Source organism: Oncorhynchus tshawytscha, linkage group LG04, assembly GCF_018296145.1.
Source record: "Oncorhynchus tshawytscha isolate Ot180627B linkage group LG04, Otsh_v2.0, whole genome shotgun sequence".
NCBI classification, from domain to species: Eukaryota; Metazoa; Chordata; class Actinopteri; order Salmoniformes; family Salmonidae; genus Oncorhynchus; species Oncorhynchus tshawytscha.
Genome location: NC_056432.1, coordinates 72571834 through 72592908, shown reverse-complemented (window position 1 = coordinate 72592908; position 21075 = coordinate 72571834). Strand labels below are relative to the sequence as shown.

The 21075-nt window shown below is 43.4% G+C and overlaps 1 protein-coding gene across 2 annotated transcripts in view; it reads right to left on the bottom strand.

The window, feature by feature from the left end:
• The window catches only part of LOC112248164 (ubiquitin carboxyl-terminal hydrolase CYLD), a 59951-nt gene extending 40160 nt beyond the window's left edge, over positions 1 to 19791 (bottom strand). For both annotated transcript variants that reach the window (XM_042321200.1, XM_042321201.1), the window contains exons 1-5: positions 19416 to 19791; positions 16352 to 16726; positions 4479 to 4648; positions 2882 to 3125; positions 721 to 1029 (exon numbers count right to left, since the gene is read on the bottom strand). In XM_042321200.1, coding sequence (XP_042177134.1) covers positions 721 to 1029; positions 2882 to 3125; positions 4479 to 4648; positions 16352 to 16429 — 801 coding nt within the window. In that variant the 5' untranslated portion in view covers positions 16430 to 16726; positions 19416 to 19791. The remainder of the gene's footprint in view (positions 1 to 720; positions 1030 to 2881; positions 3126 to 4478; positions 4649 to 16351; positions 16727 to 19415) is intronic.
• Between the last annotated feature and the right edge of the window lie 1284 nt (positions 19792 to 21075).

The following is a 21075-nucleotide window of genomic DNA, read 5'->3' as shown; positions in this document are numbered from 1 at the left end:
TCTCCTCTCCTTTCCTCGGCTGCCTGGCCAACCCGCTGGCCCTATGCCACGCTACTGGTCATACAGCCCAGTGCTGTATATGCGTCCCCAATGGCACCCCATTGCCAATTTAGTGCACTACATTTGTGCCCATAGGACTCTAGTCAAAAGTAGTTCACTACATAGGGAATAGGGTGCCAATGGGGACGCAACCTGCAACTTTACCTCACTCCCCAGCTCCCCGCATGACTACTGCCCTTTGTGTGTGTCCCAGGCCAGAGTAGACAGAGTAGGCTCACTGCTGCTGCTACTAACAACTTGCAGTCAAATGCCTCCGTCATTATGCATGTTCCCTTTCCTTAACTGCTATGCCATCTGATAATATTGGCAACAGGAAACATCAACACCAGCAGCTGGTTGTTAGACTGCAAAATAAACATTAGGAATGATATTTTCTTTTCTGGATAGACAATCAAATCATACAAACAACCTTACATGGGCTACTTGAACTAGGCTCTTGCCTAACTTGAGATGTAATTTACAAGTTGTTAGCCATGTTCTATAAATATAGCATTATTATATATGTAGGGAGGACATTTCACCGTTAACAGTAGAGGAAAAGGTAATCTCCACTCTGACAGTATTTACATTGCCAGTCTGCCATTCTACAGCAGACAGGAGCAGGTTGAAGAGGTCTCACTCAGTAAGGCCCCAGTATGGGACAAGTGTCTCAAGCCTTACCATGTCTACTCCCACATAGTACCCCAGGCTCTCGTTCCCAGGCAGCAGGTCACAGAAGATGATGGTTCCCCTCTCTGGCCCCTCTCTGGTCTGGACCAGGACCCTGGAGTTGATCTCCAGCGGATGGAAATCCATCTCCTCTTCCACCAGGATGACGTGATCCACCTCTAGCTCTCCCAGCTCCTCTTCCTCATCATCCCACAGCTCCAGCTTGTCCAGGGCCACAAACACCCCGCACTCATCTTCACAGCGGAACAGCTGTCGGCCCTGGTAGGAGCCCTCTGTGAAGCCCTGGCCTCTGCCCTCCTCCTAGGTAGAGGCATAGGTTACATACAGTATGTTAAACGTGGGATAACCTGTGAGTGCCAGTCGCATGTTGTGACGGCCCTGAATTATTCTGAACAGTCTCAGTGCAGCTCCTTCCAATAGGGCGCTTTCCCTTTAATTCCCAATTAAATAGCCAGCATCAGCTGCGCAAAAGTGGGGTTGTGATGGAGACGTGAATGAGGATGTGTTCAACCCTCAGTGCCGAAGCTTCTCTATTCCGTGTGTTTTGTAGCCTAATAGAGTTTACCCAGGATCGGATCCACTCTTTGCGTCCGTGGACTACACCTCTCCGTGGCCTTTCTCCGCTGGAGATCTATTGGCGGATTGGATTGTCTGACTGACCAACTGACTACCACCTTTTTGTATACGGTATTTCATTTGTTTTGATGTGATGTATACTGTGATTTATGTAGTTAGTTGTAGTTGAGGACTTAGTAAGAGTTGATACGCTTTAAAGTTCTGTGGTAAAATAATCGTTATATTGATTGTATGTTTAATACTGGGTTTACGCTACACGGAATGAACGGACAAACATTGCGTGACAAAAGTCACTTGAGTTCACTGAACTCCTTTACCGGGCTGGACTCTTTTTAGGCCCGAGGTACAGGACATTTCTGGAGGAACCAGAACTCATTGTGATATTATTATATGTGTGTAATCATTGTTGTTGCTAATACAACCCACGCAAAAGAATATAGTTGTTTTTGAAGTTCTTTCCAATGTTTTAAGGGTTTATGAAAAGTTTATTTCCATCCTGACTTTTACATAAGTCCTTTGTATTGGTGTAGACTTGACGGACCAGATGGGACTCATTCCCACCCAAACTAAAAGGAGAAACCAATGTTTTTTCTGGTAGGCACAACCTACCTGGCACCCCTATAAATAATAACCTCAAGTCAAAACCGTTACAATGTGGCTTACTCAGACACGCTAACCTTTCCCCTAATCCTTCACACAGTAATGCCAAAGAATTTCCCTGACCCTTACCCTTTTCCCTAACCTTTACCATCACAGGAAAAGCCTAGCACTGGGCTGAGCTGATACAAGAGGCATGAGCTGTCATTACAGTGAGGTGAGCTCAGCTTCTCAGCAGAATGCCTACTCAGCATTCTACAGGGGAGGGAATAGGGATGATGAGGGTTTGATGAGAGTTTGAGATCGATACTGCGGAGGGCTTAACAGCATACTCAAAATGTTTCATTGCTGAGAGTAGCCGGCAGGCCCTGAACTGAATAATCTTTGCTCTTACACAGGGATAATGGACAGTTAGAAGGTGTAGTTACATGATCCGATACACTGCACTTCTTCTTGAGTGCCATGTAGGGCTTTTCAGTATTGGCATCGTTCAATTTATGTTTGTATGATCAAGATCAGAAGTACACATTGTTGACTGTAAATGTGTGGTAAGTATTCTCAATCATGATACAAGTCTGGCATTCAATCAAGACGCTGATCTGAAACCCAAGAATGTGCTAAACCCTTTATTAGTGAGTAAGGGTCAGCCTTTCCTCTCATCCGGCTCCTTCACCCACTCACCCAGCCTACAACTGGACACGGAGGAATAAACACAACATTATGCTCCAATAAACAAGCCTTTGTAGCCCGCTACTTTACTGCATCTTTACAGAACGTAGGCTACGGCAAGAGTGAGTCCATTTACTAGCTTAGCTGTTATGAAATCCTCAGGGAACATTTCACAAAGACCAAATCACAGACGATGTCACACATAACTGAAGTTCCCTCTGGGACAAATAAAGTTATTCTATATACGTAACTGAGGGTCAATTGCTTACAAAGTGCATTTTAAAAGAACAGGAAAGATGAGGTTTCTCACCAGCAGCTCCACTCCAAACCAGACCCCGGAGAGAGCCCTGTCTGGGAGGAGAGATCCTTTAAATCGGACTACCCCGGGCAAAGGTTCATCACCCGAACGCAGCTGCACGCGCACCTTGGAGCCACAGTCGATGTCTCTGGCCCGCTCCAGCCTGGGCTTGTTGCACAGCAGGGCATAGCGCTCCTCACAGTTGGTGATGGGGAACAGCAGCTCAGCTAGCTTCTCATCCAGCTCCAGGACGTCCCTGATTTGGTTGCAAATCAAACACAACAAGATGTACATTTGAATCCCAGAGGAAAACACAAGAAAATATTAAAAAGTTGTTTTTTTTAAGTCAATATATCATACACTATTTGTACAAAAGTATGTGGACACACCTTCAATTTAGTGGATTCGGCTATTTCAGCCAAACCCGTTGCTGACAGGTGTATAAAAATCGAGCACAGAGCCATATACTCCTCATAGATAAACATTGGCAGTAGAATGGCCTTACTGAAGAGCTCAGTGACTTTCAATGTGGCACCGTCGTAGGATGCCACCTTTATAACAAGTCAGTTAATTAAATTTCTGCCCTGCTCCGATCAACTGTAAGTGGTGTTATTGTGAAGTGGAAACGTCTAGGAGCAACAACAGCTCAGCCACGAAGTGGTAGGCCACAAAAACTCACAGAAAGGAACCACGAGTACTGAAGGGCGTAAAAATACTCTGTTCTCGGCTGCAACACTCACTACCAAGTTCCAAACTGCCTCTGAAAGCAACATCTGCACAATAACTGTTCGTCGGGAGTGACATGAAATGGGTTTCCATGGCCGAGCAGCCGCACACAAGCCTAAGACCACCATGCGCAATGCCAAGGGTCGGCTGGAGTGGTGTAAAGCTCACTGCCATTGGACTCTGGAGCAGTGGAAATGTTGTCTGGAGTGATGATTCGCGCTTCACCATCTGGCAGTCCGACAGACAAACCTGGGTTTGGCGGATGCCAGGAGAACGCTAGCCCCAATGCATAGTGCCAACTGTAAAGTTTGGTGGAGGAGGAATAATGGTCTGGGGCTGTTTTTAATGGTTCGGGCTAGGCCTCATAGTTCCAGTGGAGGGAAATCTTAACGCTACAACATACAATTACATTCTGGACGATTCTGTGCTTCCAACTTTGTGGCAACCTTTCCTGTTTCAGCATGACAATGCCCCAGTGCATTGTCATGTGATTAGGACTGGCCTGCACAGAGCCCTGACCTCAACCCCATCAAACACCTTTGGGATGATTTGGAACGCCGACTGTGAGCCAGGCCTAATCGCCCAACATCAGTGCCCGACCTCACAAATGCTTTTGTTGCTGAATGGAAGCAAGTCCCTGCAGCAATGTTCCAACATCAACTGGAAATTCTTCCCAGAAGAGTAGAGGCTGTTATAGAAGCAAAAGGGGGAACAACTCCATATAATGCCCATGATTTTAGAATGAGATGTTTGATGAGCAGGTGTCCACAAACTTTTAGTCATGGAGTATATATCAAATGTGAGTATTGTTGTTGTTTTGTATTGTCTTTATATAAAATTGCAATATAGCATGATAGTGTCACTATCCATTAATTAGACCAACCGCTCATCCAGGCTCAGCACCACATTGGTCTGGTCCAGGATGCGTAGGCTCCTCTTGCCTTTGCTGGGGGGCAGCGTGCGCCCCAGGCTGTTCCTCTCCTGGCAGGCCTGTCCCAGGCTGCCCCGGGGGATCCTCAAGGTCTTCTGGGGGGGCTTCTCCACTGTACACTCCTTAGAAGAATTGTGTTGAGTTATTAAGGTTCTCCATCTGTTAGAAATGCCACCCTATTCCCTACACTGATTTTGACTAGGGCCCATTGGGCATATACAGTGCCTTGCAAAAATATTCGGCCCCCTTGAACTTTGCGACCTTTTGCCACATTTCAGGCTTCAAACATAAAGATATAAAACTGTATTTTTTGTGAAGAATCAACAACAAGTGGGACACAATCATGAAGTGGAACGACATTTATTTGAAATATCCAACTTTTTTAACAAATCAAAAACTGAAAAATTGGGCGTGCAAAATTATTCAGCCCCCTTAAGTTAATACTTTGTAGCGCCACCTTTTGCTGCGATTACAGCTGTAAGTCGCTTGGGGTATGTCTCTATCAGTTTTGCACATCGAGAGACTGAAATTTTTTGCAAAACAGCTCGAGCTCAGTGAGGTTGGATGGAGAGCATTTTTCAGCAGTTTTCAGTTCTTTCCACAGATTCTCGATTGGATTCAGGTCCCGACTTTGACTTGGCCATTCTAACACCTGGATATGTTTATTTTTTAACCATTCCATTGTAGATTTTGCTTTATGTTTTGGATCATTGTCTTGTTGGAAGACAAATCTCCGTCCCAGTCTCAGGTCTTTTGCAGACTCCATCAGGTTTTCTTCCAGAATGGTCCTATATTTGGCTCCATCCATCTTCCCATCAATTTTAACCATCTTCCCTGTCCCTGCTGAAGAAAAGCAGGCCCAAACCATGATGCTGCCACCACCATGTTTGACAGTGGGGATGGTGTGTTCAGGGTGATGAGCTGTGTTGCTTTTACACCAAACATAACGTTTTGCATTGTTGCCAAAAAGTTCAATTTGGTTTCATCTGACTAGAGCACCTTCTTCCACATGTTTGGTGTGTCTCCCAGGTGGCTTGTGGCAAACTTTAAACAACACTTTTTATGGATATCTTTAAGAAATGGCTTTCTTCTTGCCACTCTTCCATAAAGGCCAGATTTGTGCAATATACGACTGATTGTTGTCCTATGGACAGAGTCTCCCACCTCAGCTGTAGATCTCTGCAGTTCATCCAGATTGAACATGGGCCTCTTGGCTGCATCTCTGATCAGTCTTCTCCTTGTATGAGCTGAAAGTTTAGAGGGACGGCCAGGTCTTGGTAGATTTGCAGTGGTCTGATACTCCTTCCATTTCAATATTATCGCTTGCACAGTGCTCCTTGGGATGTTTAAAGCTTGGGAAATCTTTTTGTATCCAAATCCGGCTTTAAACTTCTTCACAACAGTATCTCGGACCTGCCTGGTGTGTTCCTTGTTCTTCATGATGCTCTCTGCGCTTTTAACGGACCTCTGAGACTATCACAGTGCAGGTGCATTTATACGGAGACTTGATTACACACAGGTGGATTGTATTTATCATCATTAGTCATTTAGGTCAACATTGGATCATTCAGAGATCCTCACTGAACTTTAGGAGAGAGTTTGCTGCACTGAAAGTAAAGGGGCTGAATAATTTTGCACGCCCAATTTTTCAGTTTTTGATTTGTTAAAAAAGTTTGAAATATCCAATAAATGTCGTTCCACTTCATGATTGTGTCGCACTTGTTGTTGATTCTTCACAAAAAATACAGTTTTATATCTTTATGTTTGAAGCCTGAAATATGGCAAAAGGTCGCAAAGTTCAAGGGGGCCGAATACTTTCGCAAGGCACTGTATGGTGCATTATATAGGGAATAAAGAGCCAATCCAAACATAATCAAAGAAACTCATTAGTACATCAGGACTTATCTTCCTGAGTTTATTCTAAAAAAAAAAACACACAATAGCCAAAACAAAATATGAAACACAAAATAAACCTTTCGATAAACAAGCCTTCTTGAATAAAAATCTTGAACCCTAGCAAAATTCAGGAATTTCTTAAAGAGCAACTGCTTTTAAAAAGCAACGAATCCCTTTGAAAATGGCTTATTTGGCATCGATATGAGCCAGAATGTTATTCTAGTGTCAATAGCATAATTTTGCTCATTAAGTCAGTCTAAAACAGAGTTTGGAACATCTGTGAATCACAATGGGTAAACGAAGATAGGGTTTTGATTTGACGATGTCCATTAGTACATTAACATGGGGTGAACAGCTGCAGTGATTACTCTCTATCCAATAGCATAGACAGTGAGACTGTTTAAATAAGACATGTCACTTTTTTTTACGTGAGAAATACTGCACCAAACACCTTAGTTAGATGTAAAAAATATATATATATATACATCCATGGCAAAAACTTCAAAATGAATTACAGGCATCTTAATTCTGGGGATTTTGAGGAAGTAAAATGGGATTTCATGTCTACAGTGTCTCGTGGGAGACAAGAATCATTAACCAAACACGGAATCGGTCAGAAAACACACCAACAGTGGTTCGTCCTTTAAAAGTTGCAGTGTACTGCAGCACAGCTGCAAAATTCTATGGAACGTTATTTAAGTGCCATCTATTTGGTACCATTAATGCTAGTTAGTACTAGTTTGACCACCAGAGGGAATCTTTCAGAAGCATTTGATAGCCTTCAATAGTGGCTGTACTAGAGAATTTAAAACCTTTTTTGGAAGAACAGATTAAGAAATGTTGCTTAAGTAATTTGATTCATTTTATGGTGTTTTTATTCCAATAAATACAAAAAACCCTCTGGGGTTCCATTAGGATGGAATGGAAAATATGGCACTGTACAACGTGATGGTCGGGAGTAGACAACAGTTCTGGGCTATTTAGCTAAAGAATCGCAGTGTCGTGCGAGCACGAGGGAGACCTGGGTTCAATACCCCGGCGGGGAGGAGGGAGTAGGCTTTCCATGTACAGATGAAGTCAGAAGTTTACATACACCTAAGCCAAATACATTTAAACTTAATGTTCACAATTCCTGACATTTAATCCGAGTAAAAAAAATCCCTGTTTTAGGGCAGTAGGATCACAACTTTATTTTAAGAATGTGAAATGTCACAAAAATAGTAGAAAGAATGATTTATTTCAGCTTTTATTTCTTTCATCACATTCCCAGTGGGTAAGAACTTTACATACACTCAATTAGTATTTGGTAGCATTGCCTTTAAAATAGTTTAACTTGGGTCAAACGCTTCAGGTATCCTTCCACAAGCTTCCCACAATATGTTGGGTGAATTTTGGCCCATTCCTCCTGACAGAGCTGGTGTAACTGAGTCAGGTTTTTAGGCCCCCTTGCTCGCACACGCTTTTCCAGTTCTGCCCACAAATGTTCTATAGGATTGAGGTCAGGGCTTTGTGATGACCACTCCAATACCTCGACTTTGTTGTCCTTTAGCCATTTTGCCACAACTTTGGAAGTATGCTTGGGGTCATTGTCCATTTAGAAGACCCATTTGTGACCAAGATTTAACTTCCTGATTGATGTCTTGAGATGTTGCTTCAATATATCCACATCATTTTCCTACCTCATGATGCCATCTATTTTGTGAAGTGCACCAGTCACTCCTGCAGCAAAGCACCCCCACAACATGATGCTGCCACCCCCGTGCTTCACGTTTGGGATGGTGGTCTTCGGCTTGCAAGCCTCCCCCTTCTTCCTCCAAACATAATGATGGTGTTTACGCCCAAACAGTTCTATTTTTTGTTTCATCAGACCAGAGGACATTTCTCCAAAAAGTACCATCTTTGTCCCCATGTGCAGTTGCAAACCATAGTCTGGCTTTTTTATGGCGGTTTTGGAGCAGTGGCTTCTTCCTTGCTGAGCGGCCTTTCAGGTTATGTCGATATAGGACTCGTTTTACTGTGGATAAAGATACTTTTGTACCAGTTTCCTCCAGCATCTTCACAGGGTCCTTTGCTGTTGTTCTGGGATTGATTTGCACTTTTCGCACCAAAGTACATTCATCTCCAGGAGACAGAACACGTCTCCTTTCTGAGTGGTATGACAGCTATGTGGTCCCATGATGTTTATACTTGCGTACTATTGTTTGTACAGATGAATGTGGTACCTTCAGGCGTTTGGAAATTACACCCAAGGATGAACCAGACTTGTGGAGGTCTACAATTTTCTTCTGAGGTCTTGGATTTCTTTTGATCTTCCCATGATGTCAAGCAAAGAGGAACTGAGTTTGAAGGTAGGCCTTGAAATACATCCACAGTAGAGGTCGACCGATTATGATTTTTCAACGCCGATACCGAATAAATCGCCCGATTAATTTATTTGTAGTAATGACAATTACAACAATACTAAATGAACACTTATTTTAACTTAATAGAATACACCAATAAAAACAATTTAGCCTTAAATAAATAATGAAACATGTTCAATTTGGTTTAAATAATGCAAAACAATGTTGGAGAAGAAAGTAAAAGTGAAATATGTGCCATGTAAAAAAGCTGACATTTAAGTTCCTTGCTCAGAACATGAGAACATATGAAAGCTGGTGGTTCCTTTTAACATGAGTCTTCAATATTCCCAGGTAAGAAGTTTTAGGTTGTAGTTATTATAGGACTATTTATCTCTATACCATTTGTATTTCATATACCTTTGACTATTGGATGTTCTTATAGGCACTTTAGCTTCTGTCCCTCTCCTCGAACCAGGAACGCATCGAAAACAGCCACCCTCGAAGCATCGCTATCCATTGCGCGGCCTTTGCAGCGCAAGGGGAACAACTACTTCAAGGTCTCATAGAGAGTGCCGTCACCGTATGAAACGCTACTAGAGCACCCCGCTAACTAGCTAGCCATTTCACATCGGTTACACCAGCCTAATCTTGGGAGTTGATAGGTTGAAATCATAAACAGCTTAATGCTTGAAGCACAACGAAGAGCTGCTGTCAAATGCACGAAAGTGCTGTTTGAATGAATGCTTACGAGCCTGCTGCTGCCTACCACCCCTCAGTCAGACTGCTCTATCCAATCATTTCAGCTGGATCTTCACAACTAGCTATCTAGCTAAACCGCAACCCCGGATGTTTACTCCTGGCTAGCGCTTCCACCCACTTAGCGTGAAGCTAGCCCGGCCAGCGCACCTGTACTACCACCGTAGCATACTCCTGGGCTACAATACCCGGGCCCACGACCGGTCTATCGATGTCACCGCATGAAGAGGAATAAACAGACTCACCCCATCGCGACGTCCCCTAAAGGCCAACTCTCTAGCCCTCGCTATCTCCCTGCTTGCTAAACTCGGCCTGCTAACTGCTACCTTGTTTAGCCCGGGCCTACGAACTGTTAGCTTGTTAGCACAGGCCTGCTAACCGTCTGAATCGCCGCGTCCCAAACGCTCACCGGACCCATATTTACTTTCTATCTCTTCTTGATTTTTAATCTGTTTATACCTTTCCGGAAACCTGGCTCACCCAATGTGATACGGAATCGCTATTATTTTTAATTTTTAGAACACACTCAAGAACCTCCAGAAGCTAACCAGCTAACTAGCTACAAGCTATTTAGTCATTGTTAACTTTTTTTTCAACCTGGATAACACTCGCCAGTCCAGCTTCCCTGCCCCATCCACCGCTGCCCCCTGGACACTGATCTCTTGGCTACATAGCTGATGCACTCTGGACTGTCCATTAATCACGGTACTCCATTCTGCTTGTTTATGTTTTATCTGTCGGCCCCGTTGCCTAGTCAACGCCATTTTACCTGCTGTTGTTGTGCTAGCTGATTAGCTGTTGTCTCACCTACTGTTTAAGCTAGCTTTCCCAATTCAACACCTGTGATTACTGTATGCCTCGCTGTATGTCTCTCTCAAATGTCAATATGCCTTGTATACTGTTGCTCAGGTTAGTTATCATTGTTCTAGTTCACAATGGAGCCCCTAGTTCTACTCTTCATACCCCTGATAACTCCTTTGTCCCACCTCCCACACATGCGGTGACCTCACCCATTACAACCAGCATGTCCAGAGACACAACCTCTCATCATCACCCAGTGCCTGGGCTTACCCCGCTGTACCCGCACCCCACCATACCCCTGTCTGCGCATTATGCCCTGAATATATTCTATCATGCCCAGAAACCTGCTCCTCTTATTCTCTGTCCCCAACGCTCTAGGCGACCAGTTTTGATAGCCTTTAGCCGCACCCTCATACTACTCCTTCTCTGTTCTGCGGGTGATGTGGAGGTAAACCCAGGCCCTGCATGTCCCCAGGCACCCTCATTTGTTGACTTCTGTGATCGAAAAAGCCTTGGTTTCATGCATGTCAACATCAGAAGCCTCCTCCCTAAGTTTGTTTTACTCACTGCTCTAGCACACTCTGCTAACCCTGATGTCCTTGCTGTGTCTGAATCCTGGCTCAGGAAGGCCACCAAAAATTCAGAGATTTCCATACCCAACTATAACATCTTCCGTCAAGATAGAACTGCTAAAGGGGAGGAGTTGCAATCTACTGCAGAGATAGCCTGCAAAGTAATGTCATACTTTCCAGGTCCATACCCAAACAGTTCGAACTACTAATTTTGAAAATTACTCTCTCCAGAAATAAGTCTCTCACTGTTGCCGCCTGCTACCGACCCCCCTCAGCCCCCAGCTGTGCCCTGGACACCATTTGTGAATTGATCGCCCCCCATCTAGCCTCAGAGTTTGTTCTGTTAGGTGACCTAAACTGGGATATGCTCAACACCCCGCCAGTCCTACAATCTAAGCTAGATGCCCTCAATCTCACACAAATCATCAAGGAACCCACCAGGTACAACCCTAACTCTGTAAACAAGGGCACCCTCATAGACGTCATCCTGACCAACTGGCCCTCCAAATACACCTCCGCTGTCTTCAACCAGGATCTCAGCGATCACTGCCTCATTGCCTGTATCCGCTACGGAGCCGCAGTCAAACGACCACCCCTCATCACTGTCAAACGCTCCCTAAAACACTTCTGTGAGCAGGCCTTTCTAATCGACCTGGCCCGGGTATCCTGGAAGGACATTGACCTCATCCCGTCAGTTGAGGATGCCTGGTCATTCTTTAAAAGTAACTTCCTCACCATTTTAGATAAGCATGCTCCGTTCAAAAAATGCAGAACTAAGAACAGATACAGTCCTTGGTTCACCCCAGACCTGACTGCCCTCGACCAGCACAAAAACATCCTGTGGTGGACTGCAATAGCATCGAATAGTCCCCGGGATATGCAACTGTTCAGGGAAGTCCGGAACCAATACACGCAGTCAGTCAGGAAAGCTAAGGCCAGCTTCTTCAGGCAGAAGTTTGCATCCTGTAGCTCCAACTCCAAAAAGTTCTGGGACACTGAAGTCCATGGAGAACAAGAGCACCTCCTCCCAGCTGCCCACTGCACTGAGGCTAGGTAACACGGTCACCACCGATAAATCCATGATTATCGAAAACTTCAATAAGCATTTCTCAACGGCTGGCCATGCCTTCCGCCTGGCTACTCCAACCTCGGCCAACAGCTCTGCCCCCCGGCAGCTCCTCGCCCAAGCCTCTCCAGGTTCTCCTTTACCCAAATCCAGATAGCAGATGTTCTGAAAGAGCTGCAAAACCTGGACCCGTACAAATCAGCTGGGCTTGACAATCTGGACCCCCTATTTCTGAAACTTTCCGCCGCCATTGTCGCAACCCCTATTACCAGCCTGTTCAACCTCTCTTTCATATCGTCTGAGATCCCCAAGGATTGAAAGCTGCCGCAGTCATCCCCTCTTCAAAGGGGGAGACACCCTGGACCCAAACTGTTACAGACCTATATCCATCCTGCCCTGCCTATCTAAGGTCTTCGAAAGCCAAGTCAACAAACAGGTCACTGACCATCTCGAATCCCACCGTACCTTCTCCGCTGTGCAATCTGGTTTCCGAGCCGGTCACGGGTGCACCTCAGCAACACTCAAGGTACTAAACGATATCATAACCGCCATCGATAAAAGACAGTACTGTGCAGCCGTCTTCATTGACCTTGCCAAGGCTTTCGACTCTGTCAATCACCATATTCTTATCGGCAGACTCAGTAGCCTCGGTTTTTCGGATGACTGCCTTGCCTGGTTCACCAATTACTTTGCAGACAGAGTTCAGTGTGTCAAATCGGAGGGCATGCTGTCCGGTCCTCTGGCAGTCTCTATGGGGGTGCCACAGGGTTCAATTCTCGGGCCGACTCTTTTCTCTGTATATATCAATGACGTTGCTCTTGCTGCGGGCGATTCCCTGATCCACCTCTACACAGACGACACCATTCTATATACTTTCGGCCCGTCATTGGACACTGTGCTATCTAACCTCCAAACAAGCTTCAATGCCATACAACACTCCTTCCGTGGCCTCCAACTGCTCTTAAACGCTAGTAAAACCAAATGCATGCTTTTCAACCGATCGCTGCCTGCATCCGCATGCCCGACTAGCATCACCACCCTGGATGGTTCCGACCTTGAATATGTGGACATCTATAAGTACCTAGGTGTCTGGCTAGACTGCAAACTCTCCTTCCAGACTCATATCAAACATCTCCAATCGAAACTCAAATCAAGAGTCGGCTTTCTATTCCGCAACAAAGCCTCCTTCACTCACGCCGCCAAGCTTACCCTAGTAAAACTGACTATCCTTCCGATCCTCGACTTCGGCGATGTCATCTACAAAATGGCTTCCAACACTCTACTCAGCAAACTGGATGCAGTCTATCACAGTGCCATCCGTTTTGTCACTAAAGCACCTTATACCACCCACCACTGCGACCTGTATGCTCTAGTCGGCTGGCCCTCATTACATATTCGTCGCCAGACCCACTGGCTCCAGGTCATCTACAAGTCCATGCTAGGTAAAGCTCCGCCTTATCTCAGTTCACTGGTCACGATGGCAACACCCATCCGTAGCACGCGCTCCAGCAGGTGTATCTCACTGATCATCCCTAAAGCCAACACCTCATTTGGCCGCCTTTCGTTCCAGTACTCTGCTGCCTGTGACTGGAACGAATTGCAAAAATCGCTGAAGTTGGAGACTTTTATCTCCCTCACCAACTTCAAACATCAGCTATCTGAGCAGCTAACCGATCGCTGCTGCTGTACATAGTCTATTGATAAATAGCCCACCCATTTTCACCTACCTCATCCCCATACTGTTTTTATTTATTTACTTGCTCTTTTGCACACCAATATCTCTACCTGTACATGACCATCTGATCATTTATCACTCCAGTGTTAATCTGCAAAATTGTAATTATTCGCCTACCTCCTCATGCCTTTTGCACACATTGTATATAGACTCCCCCCTTTGTTTTCTACTGTGTTATTGACTTGTTAATTGTTTATTCCATGTGTAACTCTGTGTTGTCTGCTCACACTGCTATGCTTTATCTTGGCCAGGTCGCAGTTGCAAATGAGAACTTGTTCTCAACTGGCCTACCTGGTTAAATAAAGGTGAAATAAAATTAAAATAAATAAAATAAAAAATCATAGACTTAACTAAACCATAATAACACACAGAAATACGAGCCTTAGGTCATTAATATGGTCAAAACCGGAAACTATCATTTCGAAAACAAAACATTTATTCTTTCAGTGAAATATGGAACCGTTCCGTATTTTATCTAACGGGTGGCATCCCTAAATCTAAATATTGCTATTACATTGTACAACCTTCAATGTTACGTCATAATTATGTACAATTCTGGCAAATGAATTACGGTCTTTGTTAGGAATAAATGGTCTTCACACAGTTCGCAAAGAGCCAGGTGGCTCAAACTGCTGCATATACCCTGACTGCTTAAACGGAATGCAAGAGAAGTGACACAATTTCCCTACTTAAAAGAAAGTCATATTAGCAGGCAATATTAACTAAATATGCAGGTTTAAAAATATATACTTGTGTATTGATTTTAAAGAAAGGCATTGATGTTTATGGGTAGGTACACATTGGTGCAACGACAGTGCTTTTTTCGCGAATGCGCTTGTTAAATCATCACCCGTTTGGAGAAGTAGGCTGTGATTCGATGAGAAATTAACAAGCACCGCATCGATTATATGCAACGCAGGACAACTAGTAATACAATCAACCATGTGTAGTTAACTAGTGATTATGTTAAGGTTAATTGTTTTTTATAAGATAAGTTTAATGCTAGCTAGCAACTTACCTTGGCTTCTTGCTGCACTCGCATAACAGGTAGTCAGCTTGTCATGCAGGCTCCTCGTGGAGTGCAATGTAAGGCAGGTGGTTAGAGCGTTGGACTAGTAACTGGAAGGTTGCAAGATCGAATCCCCGAGCTGACAAAGTAAAAGTCTGTCGTTCTGCCCCTGAACAAGGCAGTTAACCCACCATTCCTAGGCCGACATGGAAAATAAGAATGTGTTCTGAACTGACTTGCCGAGTTAAAAATATATTTTTTTACCTTTATTTATTTTAAATAGGCCACAATTGGTGTCCAAAAATGCTGATTACCGATTGTTATGAACTTGAAATCGGCCCTAATTAATCGGCCATTCCAATTAATCGGTCGACCTCTATTCCACAGGTACACCTCCAATTGACTCAAATGATGTCAATTAGCCTATCAGAACCTTCTAAAGCCATGACATAATTTTCTGGAATTATCCAAGCTGTTTAAAGGCATAGTCAACTTAGTGTATAATCTTCTGACCCACTGGAGTTGTGATACAGTGAATTATAAGTGAAATAATCCGTCTGTAAACAATTGTTGGACAAATTATTTCTGTCATGCACAAAGTAGATTTCCTAACCGACTTGCCAAAACTATAGTTTGTTAACAAGAAATTTGTGGAGTTGTTGAAAAACTAGTTTTAATGGCTTTAATGACTAAGTGCATGTAAACTTTCAACTTCAACTGTAAATAGAAAATAGTTTTTAAAAATTAAAAAAACCTGGAATGAGTAGATGTGACCAAACTTTTCACTGGTACTTGCTTAACTAATTTGATTAATATTATGGTGTTTCAATTCCAAGAAAAACAAAAAAACATCTGGGTTTCCATTAGGATGGAACTTCAATATGCTCTTTAAATAAATAAGACCTACACTACTTTTAACAGCACATTACTCAACACCAGTGAGACTCAGGTCACCTACGGACCTGAGAAAAATATGACATGACTCTCTGCCAATAAATACATAGAGGATTGGAGGATTCTAAATTAAAACCAAAAGCCGCCTCAAACTGAAAATTGCAACCAATCACGGCCGGTTGTGATACAGCCAAACTAACTTAGAATTCTCCCCCTACCCTCCTTCTAGGCAAGTCTATTCTCCAGCTACCTGCTAGCAGCCATAATGGCGCTGTACAACGTGACAGTGTGTGTTTGAAAGAGTATTTTCCAGTAAGCAACTATTTGTTTACCTTTAGACAACTTTGTTCCAATATTTCTGTAATTCAGTGGTATTTATTCCCATAGTAATTCATTATGGAGCCATAACTAAATAAACGTCGGCATTTTGAAAGACTATTTTTGTCATTATTGTTTTAGCGTAAGTATAAATATGCCATTATTAGTTACATTGTTTTAGTTTGAATGTGCAGACTGGCACTAAGAACAGTGGGAATGTTTCCTTAGTCAGCGCCATTATTAGTGCAATGCCCCTTAATGTGTTGCTCTGTGCTACCCCCGTACCATACTAAACCACAAAATACCTCTAAGTACCGCAGCATAATCGCAAAACTTTTAGTGGTGCAACCACTGTAGAAGACTGAAATCTGGGCAACAGAAAAACACAGGTGACATTCGGAATATTCAATGGCTCTTTAAACATATTAATATTTACCTTGACCACCATGTAGAAGCGCCAGTCCTCCCTGAAGCCCCCACTGGGCTTCTCCTGGCTCCACAGGGCAGAGCTCATGGCTGTAGGGGCTGGGTCAGCTGCGGCATAGCAGGGGGAAATACAAGGTCTGCTTGTCTTCCTAACCCAATATGAAGCCCCTCTCTCTTCCCTTTATGGACGTTCCTCTATCCCCAAAGCAGTGAAAGGGGCATAACAAGGGTGAGAGAAACTAGGCCTAACACCTGAGGGGAAGGTTGTCTGGTTAGAGAGTAGACAGAGAGGGTGTTATGGCCGTTCACAGGCTCCTGCTGGCCTGGGGTGCCCTCATAATGGTCTCAACTGTCTGCCTGCATGCCCCAATGTACTTTGAAGGACCTGTGTATGAAAAGAAAGGCATGCTGTTATTATGACAATGTTGTTAAAAAGGTCATAGAATGCCTCCAGGTTAATTGTATTAAATCACTGACTTATCATAAATCTCAGCTCAATTTCTCCCCCCAAAAATTGGCCTATGGCTATGCTATATTAACCCAAATAAGCATTGAGCCTTTTGGGAAAACAACAAAACATTTAGGCAACACAAATCTGGGATAAGCTCTGAATAAATGGAATTCAAACTGGTATCTAAACAAACAGGATGTAGCCTCATTAGAATGTAGTCCTATTATCGGAGTGAAGCCTGATTGCACCATTAGCTACAGGCTGCTACTGTACCTCATAACACTGACAGTGAAAACCAGTTGAGCACAAACCTGCACAAGGCCTAACCTTGTGTACTACCGGTATCTTGCAACCAGATAGGCCAAAAAAGTTACTACCTGTATTCTGATTCCTGACAAACCTATTTAACATAAGGGTAAAATTGATTTGAATTCAATCACTTTTTGACAGCTCCCTTTTGATTTAAACGAAACCTTCTATACATATTTGCCCATTGTAGAAGTGCTCAGGAAGTGACTTTGTAGCTGAATGCCAAAACATTCAGGAGATAAAGGTTCTCAAAGTTTACTTATTTTGCATACCCCACCATACCATGAAACATCAATGTCGTCATCACTAGAAAAAAATAAACAGTTTGGGATTGACATAATTTAAAAGTTTACAAACAGGGTTGTCAAACTATTTAATAGTTTCTGGAAAAATAAACTGCTAATTAAATTAAAAATGCTTCATTTCAAGAAATAATAAAATAGTTTGACATGATATCAAGCTGAACCACTTATCTTTTCCAGTGACGAAGACACGGATGTCTCATGGTATGGTGGGGTATGCAAAATGGGTCAACTTTGAGCACTTTTACCTCCTGAATGTTTTTGCATTCAGGTCCAAAATGTCACCTTCTTAACACTTCTTCCATGGGCAAACATGCATAGAAAGTTGACAGGGATGCTGTCCAAAAACTGACTGAATTCAAATGGCTTTACCCTGAAGGCAATTTTGAAGAAGGCAGACAATATGCTCAAAACCTGTTGATACTCTCCTCTTAAGATGAGAAATGGGTGATGCCGCATAGGCCTTGGTACTACAGTCAATATTAACACAAATGGATTCTAAGCCAGCCGTTATTCAAACACACCGTTATAAACGTTATTCAAAACGCACTCGGGTCTGACTCAGAATTTGAGAAATTTTGGATTTCCCCTAGCTGTGTGATGATCAGATATGGTCAGAGTGTGTTAAGGGAGCTGTGAAGGGGAATTCAGACAAAAGCAGTCAAACGCCTCTTCCTGACAAACAGTCACCGCCACTTTATTACGGCGTCGACCTGTTTTGACAAACCCAATATGAAGGGGGGATCCAAGCACCTCTGACATGACTCCTCTTTATGGTTCTCTGGCCACTCTCACATCTAGGCTATTCACACCTCATGTCTGTGCATCAATCAAGCAAGTTGGGGCTCCCGATTAGCGCAGCTGTCTAAGGCACTGCATCTCAGTGCTAGAGGCATCACTACAGACCCTGGTTCAATTCCTGGCTGTATCACAACCGGCTGTGAGCAGCGCACAATTGGCCCAGCTTTGTCAATGTTAGAGTTTGGCCGGAATTTGTTCTTAACTAACTTGCCTAGTTAAATAAAGGTTAAATAAAATAAAATAAAAAATTTTAAATCTATGACAGGGTGCCGCTGTGTTAGCCTTGGTTTGCATTGCAACGCCTCTTAGGCAGCATATCTGTGCATAACATCAATTTTCACAGCTCAAATGTTCACATAGAGGACTTGTTGTTTATCATGCCCCTATTTGAGCTTGAGGAGGGAGCATGGAGTGAGCAAAATAACATGACAGACAATTACTATGTTGTGATGTTATTCTAACAGTCTACCATAAGGAAGGAGTGAGGGCAAAAGGCCTACTACCCTTTCAAAATACACATAATTGAATGACCCTTGGTCAACAACATGCACTACTGCAGTGCTTACTGCTTACATGGGCATTATCTGACATGACAACTACTTCTGAAAGTAGCCCACTTGTCCCTTTTGCTTTGCCTTTTAACAGTATGAGTGTGTGAAGTACAATATAGCCACATACTGATGGTGCTGTCTTCCTGAAAATAAAATGACTGGGATGTAACACTGACTATTTAAACACACCATCACAACATTCAAAAGCCCCAACAGATTAAATAGTATTAGCAGCAGTGAACTGCTGTAATTGTAATTGTATCATCATTGCATCATTATCATCATATCAGTAATTGTATCATCATTGCAGCAGTGGTCTTGCATATTCCATCAGTGACATCACTGAATCAAGCCAGTCAGCAGCAGCGAGTGATGATGATGATGCGTGAGAGAAGAAGGAAGAATGTGTCACTGCCAAGCCTTGCTTAATCATGGATGAGAAAGGACCCTCATTGAGAAAACACCCATGGAACATGTCAATTAGTGTAAAACAGCACACATACTAGGACATGTTTGCTGTAGGGCTAGCTAGCCAGTATAGCAAACCATGCAATATTTGATCAGGTGCATCCATATCATATTCTGACGTATGACGAGGAAGCAAACATGAAATATAGCTATCATTGTGACATAACGAGCTAGCTAACGACATTTTCTTACCTTATTCAAACGTCAATTCGGTGCTGGAGTGTCATGTCACCTGCTCATTCCAATGCTGTCCTTTAGTAGCTGACGTTTTGATACGTTTGTACAATTAACTGGCTAGCTTGTTGATAGCAAGCCAGCTGATAATTGATATGACAGCCTCGAAATTAGCTAGGCAGGGTAGCTAGTATGGATAGCTAGCTGTCCCATGCAACAAGAGCATGTTATCTACGGCTTTTAAATATTTTTCTGAACGACTCTTAGACTATACTATTAAATACTGACACACAAAACATATATTACGTGTCAGGCCTTATAGCGAGAGGAATAAAGATAATTTACAGAACCAATAGACCCCGAAATTTCGTCTCCTGAAAATATGCCAAATCATAGCCCATTGGCCAATCTGCATCCATCACAAGTGCCAATAGGCTGGGTTTCACGTTAATCATTAAGTCCCACCCCCCGGGGTTTTCCCACGAGTTTGGTTGACGGGTATTGAAGAATCTGCGAATGAGTAACCACTCACTCTCTAGTAACAGTTTCTAAACCTGTATTCGTCTCCCTGGCAGACGGTCTTCACTAGTTAAACAACCACAAAGCCCTAAAGCCCTCCTATTGCTACAATATATCTTCTTAACGTTTTAATTTAAACATAGCCATAACATTAACCACACTGCTAACCGTATGCCTAACCCTAACATTAAAATAAGACCAAAAGGCATTTTTTTCCCCGTGAATTTTTACGATATGGCCCATTTTGACGTTGTGGCTGTGGTAACTAGTGATAACACTGGTAGACCCTGTACACTAGATGACTTATAGGGGACGCTGTGTTGAAGCCATCGTGCCTCCATCTTGGCCTGATCTATAAGCAATATTCCAGTCAAGGAAAAAGTAACATATACTCAGCAAAAAAAGAAACGTCCCTTTTTCAGGACCCTGTCTTTCAAAGATAATTTGTAAAAATCCAAATAACTTCACAGATCTTCATTTGTAAAGGGTTTAAACACTGTTTCCCATGTTTGTTCAATGAACCATAAATAATTAATGAACATGCACCTGTGGAACGTATTTAAGACACTAACAGCTTACAAACGGTAGGCAATTAAGGTCACAGCTATGAAAAGTTAGGACACTAAAGAGGCCTTTCTACTGACTCTGAAACATGAAAATAATGATGCCCAGGGTCCCTGCTCATCTGCATGAACGTGCCTTAGGCATGCTGCAAGGAGGCATGAAGACTGCTGATGTGGCCAGGGCAATAAATTGCAATATCGGTACTGTGAGACGCCTAAGACAGCGATACAGGGAGACAGGACAGGCAGCTGATCGTCCTCGCAGTGAAAGACCACGTGTAATAACACCTGCACAGGATCGGCACATCAGAACATCACACCTGCGGGACAGGTACAGGAAGGCAACAACAACTGCCCGAGTTATACCAGGAACGCACAATCCCTCCATCAGTGCTCAGACTGTCCGCAATAGGCTGAGAGAGACTGGACTGAGGGCTTGTAGGCCTGTTGTAAGGCAGGTCCTCACCAGACATCACCGGCAACGTTTACAATATCTCTGTTACACATAGAGTTCGCCATAGTCTTTGATGCAATTCCATCTGGAACTCTCATGTTGTTTAAAGGTGTAACTAGACCTCACCTTGACCTACCCTTGC